This window comes from Alternaria metachromatica (assembly GCF_023757995.1).
Source record: "Alternaria metachromatica strain BMP 0045 chromosome Unknown scaffold_2, whole genome shotgun sequence".
Taxonomy (NCBI): domain Eukaryota; kingdom Fungi; phylum Ascomycota; class Dothideomycetes; order Pleosporales; family Pleosporaceae; genus Alternaria; species Alternaria metachromatica.
In genome coordinates, this window is record NW_026055493.1 from 125,549 (window position 1) to 139,301 (window position 13,753).

The following is a 13,753-nucleotide window of genomic DNA, read 5'->3' on the forward strand; positions in this document are numbered from 1 at the left end:
GCCCCTCTCCTGAAACGCCAATAGTAATGCCTCGTATGCCCTCTCATAAATAGCTCAAATGTCAAAGTCCTTCCTAAGGATCTCTTGCACTTCGAGATCCATCTTCTTCTCAATCAAGTGGGCGGCCACGAGATTGCCGACCTTGCTGACGAGCTGCTCTCGGACGTCGTCAAGGTCTGGTGCTGTGTATGTGCCCTCATGTTGCTCTCTTTGTTTCCGCTCTCTCATGCTTTTGGGTACCAGGGCGGGGAAGGAGCCTACGAGTACTGCAAGCAGTATCTCAGTGTCGTGCCTCGTGCTCTCGTCGGCGAGCTTTTTAGAGAGGAAGTCGTCGTTGTACATCTTAATGTTCGGTAGGATGAGTCCTCTCAGTGCGTCACCGGCGCCTAAGACGAGGAGCAACGCTTGTAGAGCGCCAAAGTGTGTTCCGACTGATTTGTCGGGATCCATAAACTGCTTCAGGCAGGTGCGTGCGATGCGTGCCTTGAGGCCTTGATTCGACGACGCGTGCTTCCGGCAAATGTCTTTGAGAAGGTGGGCTGCAAGCGTTCGCAGGTAGAATGCATCTTGGGTAGCGCGGTTGTGGTCGGGCATGGTTCCGTTCAGCGTCTCTGAGGAGGCGTTGGATGGCGCAGGGTTTGCTGGTCCTACCTTGCCGCCTGTGCAGCACGTCAGGATGGGCGGTACCATGTATGCCACGTAGGGATCGAGGTAGATGGCCTGGTTCTTCAGCAGCGCCTCTGCGGCGCGCATCATCTGTGTCAAGATGAACAGGTTCTTCATGTTGTGTGTGACCTTTTCGGCTATGAAGCTAAGAAGGTAGGTCGTCAGCTGGTGAATGCCCGGCTCCGTCGAGATCGCAGCAAGTGCCGCGTTCTGCCATTCGATGTTCGTCTCGTCGATGAGGGCGCCCGACAGCTTGTTGAAAAGCTCTTGCGATTCTTTGGATAGCACATGTTTGACGAGCGGTTTGACGTTGACGTTGTCCAGGCCGTTAGCCGCGGCCAAGTGAGGGTTCGCGTTGGGTCCCTTGGGCAGGAGATCGCCGGTGTTGGTGTTGGGGTTCTGAGGTATCGAAGGCTGGACTCCTTCGACGGCGAGCCAGTGTGCCGTGAAGGTGATTTCCCGTGGCACCTTGGGCAGTGGGGCATTGATGAGCTTCTCGAAATCGACCTCCTCGTCTTCGACATAGTACAAGGGCTGGCCGGGCCCCAGCGAAGCCTCACCGAAGCGCAGCGGCCGGGTAGACTCGTAGCCGTAGAGGGGCTCCACATTCAACACCTTGAGGGCATTGGATATATCCTGTGTGCTCAGCGTAGTCCGCTTCCCGTGTCGCATGAACTTGAGGGCCTCCTCTAGCACCTGTGCCAAGCGGAAGTCGACGTCGCGTGCCAGCTCTTCGACCACATTGTCGGCAAGTGAGGCGATGCCCACCGATTCGGCCACGTCGCGTACATTGTCGGGGTTCCAGACCGAAGACATGTTGGCGGGGCGCAGTGCGATGTGTGAGGGCTGGGGTGGAACTGGTGGGGCTGTCGGGTGCGGGCGCGCTGCGTCTAATGAAGCGGAAGGGGTGAAGAGAGCCGATGGGCGGGCGGCGAGGGTATCACCAGCCGGGTGACGCAGGGACGGACGATGTGATTGCTAGCCCTACGACCCAGTGAAGCACATGTCGGACGGGCGCATGCGACGGTAGTGGACAGCGCCGTGGAGCAGCCGAGACGGTCGCTTCTGGATTGGGAGTGCGTCTCGAATAGGCGATTCTAGGCGACTGGCGGGAGTGCGAGGCTGGGGGGGATTGGCGTAGAGTGAGTCTGCCTGAAAGGAAGTCGCGATGCTCCAGGGCTCGCGTTGGCCTTGGCGCGCCGTCACGTCCGAGCGCGCCGGCCTTGTTGTCTGTGACTCGTCTCACCCTCACCACTTCACCTGTCCGAACTGCGCAGGCTTTCACACCGATTGACATCCTCGCCAAAGCTGCATCTATCCATTTCAACAACTCTATATCATGACTGAAAAGTGAGGCTATGTCGACTGGTCAGCCGTTTGCTTCACTTGAGTATAGACAAACATCGTCTCCTCATCGCCTACTGATCGTCCCAAGTCCTAGCACGGGAATGCGTGCAGCTCGACAAGCCAATCAAGGACTTTAGCAGCTGAGTGCGAGGCGTCTAGTCATGCCCACGAACGAATGGAAGTATTCGTGTATCCATCTTGACATCATGGCTTCGTAGACCGCCATTTCAGAATCCTACATTTGGAGGCAAAGCAATCTTCCCAGGCACCTTGCACAAGGGGATGTGCGGCTGCGGAGCATCTTCCCCGCCGCCTACTTAGTTGCAAGCAGTACTCAACCCTGGCAGTCACACAATCGGTCGACTGTCGCTCGCCGTGCTCTCACCCGTCGACACGTTGTTTACCGCCGTTCAAGATGGCATCTTCTACACCCCAGATCAAGCTTTCTTCCGCCCGGGGAAGACTCTTATTCGCCGCTTGTGCACCCTGTCTGCCAAACCAGCATCCCATTCCAGCATAACACTTTAGACTTAGTCCTTCCTGACGCCACCCGTCTATCCGCGCGGACGGGCCGCTGCGATTCTGATTGCCTTTGCCTGGCTTTTTGGGTCTGCCAACTAGACATATGCCCCTGTACGCCACTAGGTGACCTCTTATGGTGTTCATTGGGAGTGTAGGAAAACCTTGCCTCAGACTATTTAATATCGAGACTACGTTAGTGTTTTGTCCTCCAGAACAGTCTTCCACTCTTTCGCACATACAGCTCTTCGACTATCATCTTCCAATCCCGCGTCTGACCCATCAATATTACTGCTCTACGATCGATTTGTAACTACCACACGAACAGCATGGGCATCACTACGAGATCTTCAGTGGACAATGCCTCTGATCTGGTCAACGCACGCTCGGTTCATGCTCCATTGAGCTTATCAATGTCTACACCGCCGCAGGACCGCTCAAGAGATGACCCACCGTCACCTCCACCCCAGCCCCCGCCCAGCCCAGCACACTGGAACCGTATTGTCCCGGTAAGTTCTACTGTATATCGCATCGTATCATGTAGCTAACCCCACGCCAAGCTCGACCTTCTTGCACCACTAGAGATCTGAAACGTGAGGAGAGGAGTTGTCTCGGTAAGTACGAAACGTTCCCACAGACCTTTACCAAGTCTGACTTTACTGAGTAGAAGTAAAATTGCTTTTCTTCATAAAGCAGCCACCAGGTTACATTCGACCGCGGCATCGGCATGTTCTTGTTTGATCCTCCCTTAGTGGTCTGGCCTTGCATGCCCTTGTATCCTGCCAAGTATCGCTCTTCTTATGCGACGAGCGCTTGACTTTCTTTCGAATGTATGTTAATAGGTCAAACAAGGGTCATGGTGGCGTATGTATGTTCTTGTCAGTCGCTAGGCGCGAAGCTCTCGGAGCTGAGTTGCCGTCGTCGTCACACTCCGTGCGAAACGTTTCCTTTCAAATTGAAAAGCTTCACATTCTCGATGCCATCGTTGTTCTTCCCCGATCAATTGTGCTGTACAACTTGCCAGAATATCAAAAGAACCTTCAACTCCGTCTAACGACCACTAGGTATTGCAACCATTTACCATGAGCACTGAGAACTTGACCTAGCTCTACCGAATCTAGATCTGTACGATCTCAGGTCCCGATAGCGATGCCCCATAATTGCTGATGGTGGTACCTTCCAGCTCGCTTGACCCGCTAGCGCGCACTAGTCGCGTCAGGGTTTTCGGCTTTTCCAGATTCGCAGAATCCAGGCCTGCGGCTCCACTCGACTTCAGCTGACAGTACGTATACGTACATCACATCCACGTACGTCAACAGTCAAAAATTAACTCAAAATACGGCTCCCTTCACCTGGCTAGGCAGGAATCCAGCCGAGACACAATACGTACTGGGCACTAAGCTTGACTGCAAAGCTCCTGTAAGACTTGGCGCGGGATCGACAGTCCCACTATCCGCCACCAGCGGCTACCCACCTAACAACACCTGCCACTAAACGGCTGAGGGGACAAACACTCTCTCACCACCCTGCTGCTGACCACAGCTTCTGACCGCCGCCTCTCCTTCCTTCTCGTGCAGACCACCCAGCATGGCTGCCGACAAGCAAGGTACCGAGGAGCAGATCCTCCAATGGTACTCCAACCTCTACAGCCGCCGGGTCGACCTGGTAGGCGACTTTGCAGGCAGTGAGCGCTTTCTCGTACACGGCGAATCACTTTTGCTTCAGTGCTTCGGCGACCCACACATCGATTTCGACCCTGGATATCAATTGCTGCACGCATCGTACGCCGTCGAGAAATTCCTACAGGGTCTCGTCTCTCGAGGCTGCAACTTCCACATTGCCTTCTTCGACGAACATCAAGATCTTTGCGTACCCCAGGATGCGTCGCCAGCCATAAGCGAGAAGTACCTGCTTGCACGAGCAGCTATCATCCGCCATCTCAAGGTCAACCTGCCAGATGCTGTCCCAGAGATTGAGATCAACACCTTCTCATCAGTATCATCCGATGGCTTCACGGAGTATCTGCGTGCTACAGACATTTACTTCGTCTTGTGTCATGACGGAGCTTCCTTCACTGACATCCGCAAGAAGTTGGTCCTACAGAAGGACCTTGATACCCCACAGGGTGAAAACAAGGATGTACAGGAGCGCCAACAAGAGTACAAGACATCTTTCCGCACATTCATATACAGTATGATGCAGCGAGGCTATAGTGCGGCGCTTGTGAACGGACTGGAGTGGGCCGATACCAAAGTCGTCACAACTGTTCTAGAGCACGCACGCTCTATGACGCTTGATGTCTCATCCGCAGTACGTAACTACTACAGCCTTTCCCCCTCTAAATCTTGCACCTAGCCTTTTTTTCCTGAACAATTTCCCCTTTGATAGCTTCGTCTGCTTACAACTTTGATCAGGAGCCCCATACAAACAAGAGATTGACCGATGTCGTTGATCTGTCGCATATGCGCGGCTTTCTGCAGACGATCAGGACTTCTTGCGATCAACTCCTAACCGAGCGCGAATACTTGACAGTACTGGTAGCTTCAAAGCTCGCAGCTTCGCATGCCGATCTGTCGGCTGTCTTACTGCAGCATGCAGCATTGCTCTCGGAGCTTCCACTATCTGATCGTATCATCAAGCAACGCGATATTCCTGATGACGTCAAATCTTTCATTTTGGACTTCTGCCACGAGGCGCGCAAGTTTATTGGTAGTCCTGCATGGGCTGAAGCCTTCAAAGGCCATCCGGACTGCGATTTGGCGGATCTTATCGACGGAAGACTTCTCGCACAGTGCGCGCGTAATCCTGCCACAGAGCCCAGCGAGCATCTCCAAACCCTGCTCAAGGCCACAGCAGCTCTGGACGTCCACAATCTCCCAGCTCAGCCAAAGTCAATTTCCACAACAAGCACGGACACTGCTGCGGCCCAAAACAGCGACGAAGAGACAACTACGTACAAAGTTTTGCCCTTCTCGAACGACGTTTTCGATCCTCATCTGGCGCCTATCAAATTAGATGTGTCAAAGTCAGGAGGCAAGGCAGACCCGACTACTGCTAACATCTTCCGCGAAGTTACGCATTGGCATAACCAGAGATCGTTGAATCAGAAAACAAAGGTCGTTGTCGAGAAAGATCCGAAGATAGCGAAGAAGGCTCTCCGCCGAAACCAGTTCTTCATGGCCGAGATGACTTCGTACGCCGCCAGTCTAACAAACGCCGTTGGCAAGGTACTAGATCCAGAGACCATCACTCTCGGCGACAAGTCGAAAGCAGGCCAAGCAAAATCTATGACACCGACTCAGACGATCGAGAACAAGCGACCGAAGCAATCGTCTAGACAGAGCACTAAGAACATTAATGCATCAAAGGAGGCCATGCTTGCCAACATCGCCGCAGGCTCGAAGCGCAAAGATGAGGAGAACGCGAAACAATGGTACCAAGCCTGGACCGTCTCATGTGCGGGCCTTGAGAAGCAGGTCGACTTGGCTTCCAGATACAACAAAGCCAGGCAATACCTAGCCGATCGCAATGAGGCTCAGCGCCAGGTCATTGGTCCCGATGTGCGGATGTACATGCTGAACGTTCTCCTGGAGATGTGGGTGCGATTTTGCCGCGACGGCGCCAAAGAGAAGGGTCTTTATGTCGCTGCGCTTCTTTTCGATACTGCTCGGACTATTAGCAACTATGAGACTGTTACCAAGACGATTGCAAAGTGTCTGGCTCTAACGATCGAGCGCCTGAAGCTGCCCACGCTGCAAGTGCCCACAGAACAAGGCGATCGGAAGTTGCCGTTTAAGTTTGTAAGTTGTCTAATAGCTTCACACCCCGCAACCGCTAACAGGATCATAGGTTCTGGAAGAGACCGTTGTATCGGATCTAGCCTTGACCCTCTCTCCAGAGGAGTTTCAGCTTCTCCACTGCGGACCGTACTTTGACCGTACGATCGATTCGGCGCCAGATTCCCGTGTACCGTTCGAGCCAGATGCGTGGCAGCGACGCGTGCTGGACGAAATTGATGCTCGCCGCAGTCTGCTCGTTATTGCCCCAACTTCAGCGGGTAAGACATTCATCTCGTTTTACGCCATGAAGCAGGTTCTCGAGGCGAACAACGATGATGTTCTTGTATATGTTGCTCCCACCAAAGCTCTGGTCAACCAAATCGCCGCTGAAATCCAAGCACGATTCTCGAAGAACTACAAGTACAGCCAGTCTGTTTGGGGTATTCACACACGAGACTACCGGATCAACAACCCCACAGGATGTCAGATTCTTGTAACAGTTCCCCACATTCTCCAGATAATGCTGTTGGCCCCTAGTAACGCGAAGAGCTGGTCCGAACGAGTGAAGTGGATTATCTTCGATGAAGTCCACTGTATCGGCCAAGCCGAAGACGGTGTCGTCTGGGAACAGCTGCTACTCATGGCTCCCTGCCCCATCATTGCGCTCTCGGCAACCATTGGCAATGCAGAATCTTTCAATGACTGGCTATCCGCTAGTCAGAAAGCCGCTGGCAATGAATTGGTTATGGTACAACACCCACACAGATATTCTGACCTCCGAAAGTTTGTATACACGCCGCCCGCCAAGCGCAACGCAGCTAGCTATCTGCCGCTCCCGAGCAACCGCTCATTTGCGCAGCTGGGATTGGACGAACATACCGACTTCGCTTTCCTGCATCCTGTAGCCAGCTTGATCAATCGCACGCGCGGATTGCCCAGCGACTTGTCCCTTGAAGCCCGAGACTGCCTTACCCTATGGCAGAGTATGACCAAGTACCAGACGGCCGAGTACCCGGTAGACAAGTCTCTGGACCCATCTTCAATACTCCCAACAGTCATCAAGAAGGCAGACATAATCAACTGGCAAGCTGGCCTCAAGAAGCTTCTTACTGCATGGATGGCCGATGACAAGTCGCCTTTTGCTGAAGTTCGGAAGGATCTCAGCAGTCCCATATCTGGTTTACAAGAGCATCAAGTCAGCGAGGACGCTGGAAACGACGCTGTAGACAACAAGGGACAACTCGATGAGTTGGGCATGGAAATTAGCCACGACATCTCTAGCATACTACCTTTGCTCGCTGATCTGCAGCAACAAGACGCGCTTCCGGGTATCATATTCAACTACGATCGTGCGATTTGCGAGAAGATGTGCCAAACGCTCATGAAGCAACTTGTCGATGCCGAAGTCGCCTGGAAGGAGACTAGCCCGAAATGGAAGATCAAGCTGCAGCAGTGGGAGGACTGGAAGAAGGAGGTACGTTTATCTCTTCAATCAATAACTGCACGTGTAAAACTAACTCTTTTCTAGGTTGCGAGACGAGAGAAGCAAGGCCTTCGCGGAGATGCCTCGAAGGGCATGACTAAACAGGACCAGATGAAAGAAGCCGCCAACGTCGAGGTCAGCACCTTTGCTTCGTTTGATCCGAACAAGCCTCTCGATGGATTCCACTTCGCGGATCACAAGAAGTTGTCACAAGAAGAATTTGCCGTACACGCGAAGGAGCTACGTTATCGTGGGGTCGATGAATGGCTTATCGACGGCCTCATGCGCGGTATCGGTGTCCATCACGCTGGTATGAACCGAAAGTACAGGTACTGCGTTGAGATGTTATTCCGAAAGGGTTACCTTCGCGTTGTGATCGCAACAGGTACACTTGCTCTCGGTATCAACATGCCCTGTAAGACTGTCGTCTTCTCAGGCGACTCTGTCTTTTTGACGGCGCTCAACTTCCGTCAAGCCGCCGGTCGTGCAGGTCGTCGAGGTTTTGATATGCTTGGAAATGTCGTTTTCCACGGAGTGTCTCTCAGCAAGATCCACAAACTCATCAGCTCCCGGTTACCTGATCTCAACGGACATTTCCCCATCACGACAACACTGGTACTTCGTTTGTTCACGTTGTTGAACTCATCCGAGAATGCGCCGTTCGCTGTCCGATGCGTCAACTCCCTGCTCTCACAGCCACGGCTCTACCTTGGTGGCGAGGATGCGAAGATGACAGTCCTTCATCATCTGCGTTTCTCAGTTGAGTACCTGCGGAGACAGCATCTTCTGGATGCGCAAGGTGTACCTTTGAACTTTGCAGGTGCTGTATCGCATCTGTACTTTACCGAGAACTCATCCTTTGCCTTCCACGCTCTGCTGAAGGATGGATACTTCCACGAGCTTTGCGCCAAGATCGACACAAACAAAGAAGTGGTATTACGCGAACTCATGCTCACTATGTCGCATTTGTTTGGCCGACGTCACTGTCGACAGGCGGACGAAGAATACGTACGAGAGATCGTGAAGAAGAGCCCATCGCTTGTGTTCCTGCCTTCAATGCCAGAGCACGCTGCGAATGTGTTGCGTCGCCACAACAAGACTACGCTCGACATTTTCACAGCCTACGTGCGCAGTTTCGTCGACCAACATGTTCAGGAGCCGGACAACACGCTCCCATTGACAGATGTCACCGTTGGTGCCGAAGCCTCTCCGAAGTCAGAGAGCCAGAACGTGAAGGCACGCTCCACTTTTGTTGCTCTTTCGGGATACGATGACAAGTTCGAGTCCATCCACGATCTGTGCAGCACTAGCCGTTCCGGCGTCTTCCTTGAAGAGGCTGTCGTACCTCACGTTGGCCTCTACCCTGAAGATTCCGATCTTCCGCTGAACGCTTACCTTTATGACTTCTTCATGCACGGTGACGTCAACGCTCTGATCACGGCCAACAAGATTCGTCGTGGAGATGTATGGTTCGTACTGAACGACCTCAGTATGACGCTCGCCACCATTACTACAAGTTTGTCGAACTTCTTGGGTCTTGCAACAGAGTCCGATCTCGACTTCATCGACGTCCGAGGTGGTGGTGACGACGAGGAAGAGAACCGGGAAGACAAAATGCTACCGAGCGACACTGCGACAGAGGCCAGTTCAGCCACCACTGCTTCTACCAGTAAAGTCCCACCCAAGCAGGAACTGGCGTTCCAACCCAAGAAGAAGGCCAAGAAGAAGGTCGAAGAATCATGGGAGGATGAGATGGGTAGCTCTTCCAGTGAATCAGAAGTTGAGGAGAGCTGGGATGCCGAGGACGATGATGAGAAGAAGGAACCGCCCGCTTGGGAGGAAGGCGAGGGCTTGTTGAATGTGCTGAAGGCGTTCAAGGCTCTGAAAGAAGACTTTGACACCAAGTTCAAGGCTATGTGGGCTTAAATGCATCAGAGTGTAAGCCTGTATTACAGTGTCAATATTATAGACATTACAGCCCTTAACGAAGTAGATGTTGAATCAAAGAACTCCCATTATCGTATAGCTTCCTCAAGTCATGAGTTCATACCATAACGCTCAACCCACTTGCATCATGACTGCGATGGCGCAAACTTGACTAAGTTCCTCAGTAAATCTGTGCCTGTCTTCTCACAAGCTAATAGCAAGCTGTCTATCCCCGGAATGCGTTCCAGCTCATCTTGCGTCTGCGGTCTTACTCTTATGATCAGGTCTAACGTGTGGTCTGTTATGATGGGTGGAGCCGTTGTGGATCGAGCGGGCAATTTTCGCGTTACCAGTTTACTGAAGGCTAGAAGCTTTGACCGAGCGATGCGCGATGCAGGTGATAGCGGTGGGTTTTGTGCTGGGTCTGGCGCTGAGGCTGAAGAAGGGCCTTTGCTCACGACGTCGAGGGCATGGCTCAGGGACGGTTGCTGCGTAAACTTTGCTTTCGATTTAGAAGGTGTCGTTGTATCTAGTAGTCCTTCTTCCAATACCTTGCCAGCTAGTATGGTGCGAGGCGTGGTTATCGTCGAATTCTGTAACGGTTCTCCCGCAGGCTGAGCGACTTTTTCTGCGTCGGTCTTCACCGGACTCTCAGCGCGTTTGCGCTTGGTGCCGGCGCTTGTTCGCCGACGGCTGGGACTGCCAAAGTCTAGTGATGGGAGGGTATCGTCAGAGTCGTAAGGGGATGTACTGCCATGAGATTCATTGCCATGACCCACACCAAGTTTTGTCTCTGCCATAGTAAAAGATAGGCCGGTGTTTAGATGAAGTGTCCGTGGGGGCGCTGTTTCGAAAGCGGGAGACGAGTCTCCAGAGCTATCATCTGCAACCTTGCGTTGCATCTTTGGGCGGCGAGGTGTATGCGGCAACTGGATTTCTGGTTCGGATGGCTTCACAGTGCCAGCTGGTTGCTCGATGCCGTTCGTGGCAAGAAAAAGTGAGATAACCTCGAGCCACTCGTTACCGTACTTTGTTTGCTGGATCTTTCCAATACCTTTTACAGCAAGCAAGCCCTCAGTATCGCAAGGCTGTGCGCGCGCGATGGCTTCTAGCAGAGTGTCGGATATGACGCGAGAAGGCTGTATCTTCCCAGTCTCTGCAAGGGATGCTCGCCGAACAGCTAATTCTTCGAACAATGCTTGTGAAATATGATCCAACGTTGACCCACTAGTCTTCGCAGGTGCAGTCTTCTTCGGTACTTTAGAGCTTGTTCTTGTCGTTCCACTCTTTGCAGGTTTGACACCAAAGAAGGCTTCTGTAGTGATGGTCGTACCGTCTCCGACGTCCAACAGTATCGGATCATCTCTCGATGCCTTGCCGCTTGGGTACTTCTCGGCGTGAATCGGTAATGGTGGGGTAGGCCTCATGGCAAGTCTCTTCGCATTCATACATTTGTAAAGCATGAAGCCCGCGTACGCATCTCCAGCCGCGTAGTTGATCTGATCTTTTGACAGGGGCTTGCTCCAGTTGCTTGTCCTCACGTCGCCCTTGTAAAGGGGCAAACCGAGCTGCTCCTCCACCTGATGTGCCAAACTCACCAGTTTGACTGAAACCAACTCCGGCTTTGCAGGGCCGAATTTCACGAGGCGATAGAGATGGCTGGATTCGACGGCACCTTTGGGCTTGAGCCCGAAGAAGCGACTCAATCTCGAAAAGTCCGCCTTCAGCACATTGACACCTACTTTGCCAATCTTGGGATCCTCAAGAATGCGTTTCAGTGTCGGCGCGATTATGTCTTCGCTCGTCTTTCCTGGATGAAGCCCGATGTGAAACAACGCGATCTTGTCTTCAGAAGCGAGTTGGATCAGTCCAATCTTGTTCTGCAAATCGTCTCTTTTCCAATCATTCCATGGCCACTCCATGTCAAAACCAATGACAGGCTCCTCCAGGAATTGCTTTGCATATATCTCGGATTGCGCCTTATTCTTGCTATACAGAACTTCGACTTCCTTGCCTTCGGGGCCTCGATAGAGCCGATGACTCCACCATTGTTTTGGTGCGGCTTGAGTAGATGAGAAACCATAGGACTGGAGTGACGAGGCTTTGGGCTTCTGTGGTTGTATGCAGTACGCGAGTGGCCAATGTGGTTTCGGTGGTTTGGCGGGGTCTTTTGAAGCCACGACGGCGTGGCTGGAACTTGCCATTGATGTTATGCCCTTCCAATGAAGATATCGTCCAGGCCCAAGTCGCCGGCGAATAATGATGGATGGCATAGGAGATACCTAGGAGGTATCCCTGATCGCGCGACATGTACGCAACGTGGCGATCGGCGCTAAGAGAAGCACAGACTGTCTTCAGCGCGCGCTCACGTGTGGCGCCCCTAGCGTGTTTTGCCAGACGCTCTTGCCCAGCAGTCCATGGCTACTCCCGGTTGGTCCCATCAATGCTACGTCAGACTTTTGTCTGGAACAGTTGTCGGAATCTGAAAGACGCCTATACTCGTCTCTTTGCTCCAGTTTCGGAGGTTGACACCTTGGCGAAACCCTGACAGGTCTGCAGACGTTCCCCACTGCGTCATTACGGCGGGGATGCAGACCTCGGGACCGTTAAACGTTGCGAAATCCGCTACTTCAAACGGCTCTCACGACCTCCAGTCTCGATTTCGACCCCAGATATCTGTGCATCATCTTTTCATAAGTAGGCGCTCTGTTCGGGGGCGCTTCGGAGACCCGGGCAGCGAGATATTGCCTGGACTCTGTCACGTAGCTGAATGAGGAAGGACTGACCACACAGCAGACATTTTCTTCAGCATTATCAATGCCTCCTACGTACGGCCTCTTGCGACACATGAGCGAATTGTCGAAAGGTATGATCCTGGATTTGCTTTAGGCATTGTGGGCGTGACGATTGCCAAGATGTGACAGCTAGGTCTTCACGCAGATGCGGTTTCATAGTCATATGGAACACTCTACGTAAGCACGTCACCTACTATCGGCGCTAGATGCACTGCGACAGACTATGCCACGGCTTCAGCGAATATTCCTTGGGGCCGCGTACTTCGATAATGACGGTATATGTAGGCTGGTAGCCTCATTTCGGGCCGCCTCCAAAAAACCACTTTTATTCCATCCTGTGTACAAAGTTCTCCACGTATTTGTTTATAAACGTATTTTCTTTATGATGCATTTCATACCTTCAGTATTGGTCGCTGGATTAGTGGGTCTTGCGCAGGCGCAAGTACCCTCAGGTTTTACGCCTCAGGCTACCACCAAGCTTGAAGTCATCTTCAATTCTACTATGGTCAACACGGCCGGGCAGCAATTAGCGAAAGCTTGTAAGTTCTTGAATATCTCGAAATAGAATGAAGGTCTGACTTGTCTAGCTGCTGCGACACAACCACAACTTGCATTATCCAGCGCCATGATAGATGCAAGCCAAACATACATGTTTGTGATGCTCGACCTCGATGTACCACCAGCGGACGGCGGCACAGAACGCCGTACACTACTACACTGCATGAATACCGGATTCAAAGCAACGAAGCAACAACTCATGGGCGCGGCCACACTTCTCGCATCATCGGAAAAGGGCCCTGCCCCATACATCCCTCCAGGCCCTCCAGCGACCGACACAGTCGCGCATCGATACGTCGAACTGCTCTTCCCGCAACCTGCTAGTCTGAACATCCAGGCATCAGCATTCGCTGGCGTACAAGATAGGATAGGCTTTGACATCCAATCGTTCATGTCGCAGAACGGTGTGAGTGCGCCGCTCGCGGCAAACTTCTTTCGTGTTGACGGAAGGATAAGCGCAACGGCTAGCGGAACTGGATCAGCAACGGTAGCGTCGGGCGCTGTTGCTACGCCTACGGGAACACCACAGGCCTTCACCGGTGCAGCTGGCGAGATCAGCGTACCGTATGGAACGGTTGGTTTGCTTAGCGGTGTAGCTCTTTTCGCGGTGCTCGTATTGTAGTTTACTATGTATCTTGGACGAATGTTACGATGTTATGAACTGGATCTAGAAGCCGAAA

General features: G+C 52.6%; 4 protein-coding genes across 4 annotated transcripts; 2 read left to right on the forward strand and 2 right to left on the reverse strand.

The window, feature by feature from the left end:
* Positions 1-54: 54 nt before the first annotated feature.
* J4E83_000856 (uncharacterized protein) lies at positions 55-1,482 on the reverse strand (the record flags this gene model as incomplete). Its single annotated transcript, XM_049327813.1, has 1 exon — positions 55-1,482. The coding sequence occupies one exon, from the start codon at positions 1,480-1,482 to the stop codon at positions 55-57; it is 1,428 nt and encodes a 475-aa protein (XP_049192331.1).
* Positions 1,483-4,119: 2,637 nt separating this feature from the next.
* J4E83_000857 (uncharacterized protein) lies at positions 4,120-9,720 on the forward strand (the record flags this gene model as incomplete). The annotated part of the gene is made up of 4 exons (XM_049327814.1): positions 4,120-4,842; positions 4,947-6,332; positions 6,382-7,785; positions 7,840-9,720. The coding sequence occupies 4 exons, from the start codon at positions 4,120-4,122 to the stop codon at positions 9,718-9,720; spliced, it is 5,394 nt and encodes a 1,797-aa protein (XP_049192332.1).
* A 146-nt stretch (positions 9,721-9,866) lies between these two features.
* Positions 9,867-11,924, reverse strand: J4E83_000858 (uncharacterized protein; the record flags this gene model as incomplete). The annotated part of the gene is made up of 1 exon (XM_049327815.1): positions 9,867-11,924. One exon carries the CDS (start codon positions 11,922-11,924, stop codon positions 9,867-9,869), a length of 2,058 nt encoding a protein of 685 aa, XP_049192333.1.
* A 973-nt stretch (positions 11,925-12,897) lies between these two features.
* On the forward strand, positions 12,898-13,695 carry J4E83_000859 (uncharacterized protein; the record flags this gene model as incomplete). The annotated part of the gene is made up of 2 exons (XM_049327816.1): positions 12,898-13,054; positions 13,103-13,695. 2 exons carry the CDS (start codon positions 12,898-12,900, stop codon positions 13,693-13,695), a joined length of 750 nt encoding a protein of 249 aa, XP_049192334.1.
* Positions 13,696-13,753: the final 58 nt, after the last annotated feature.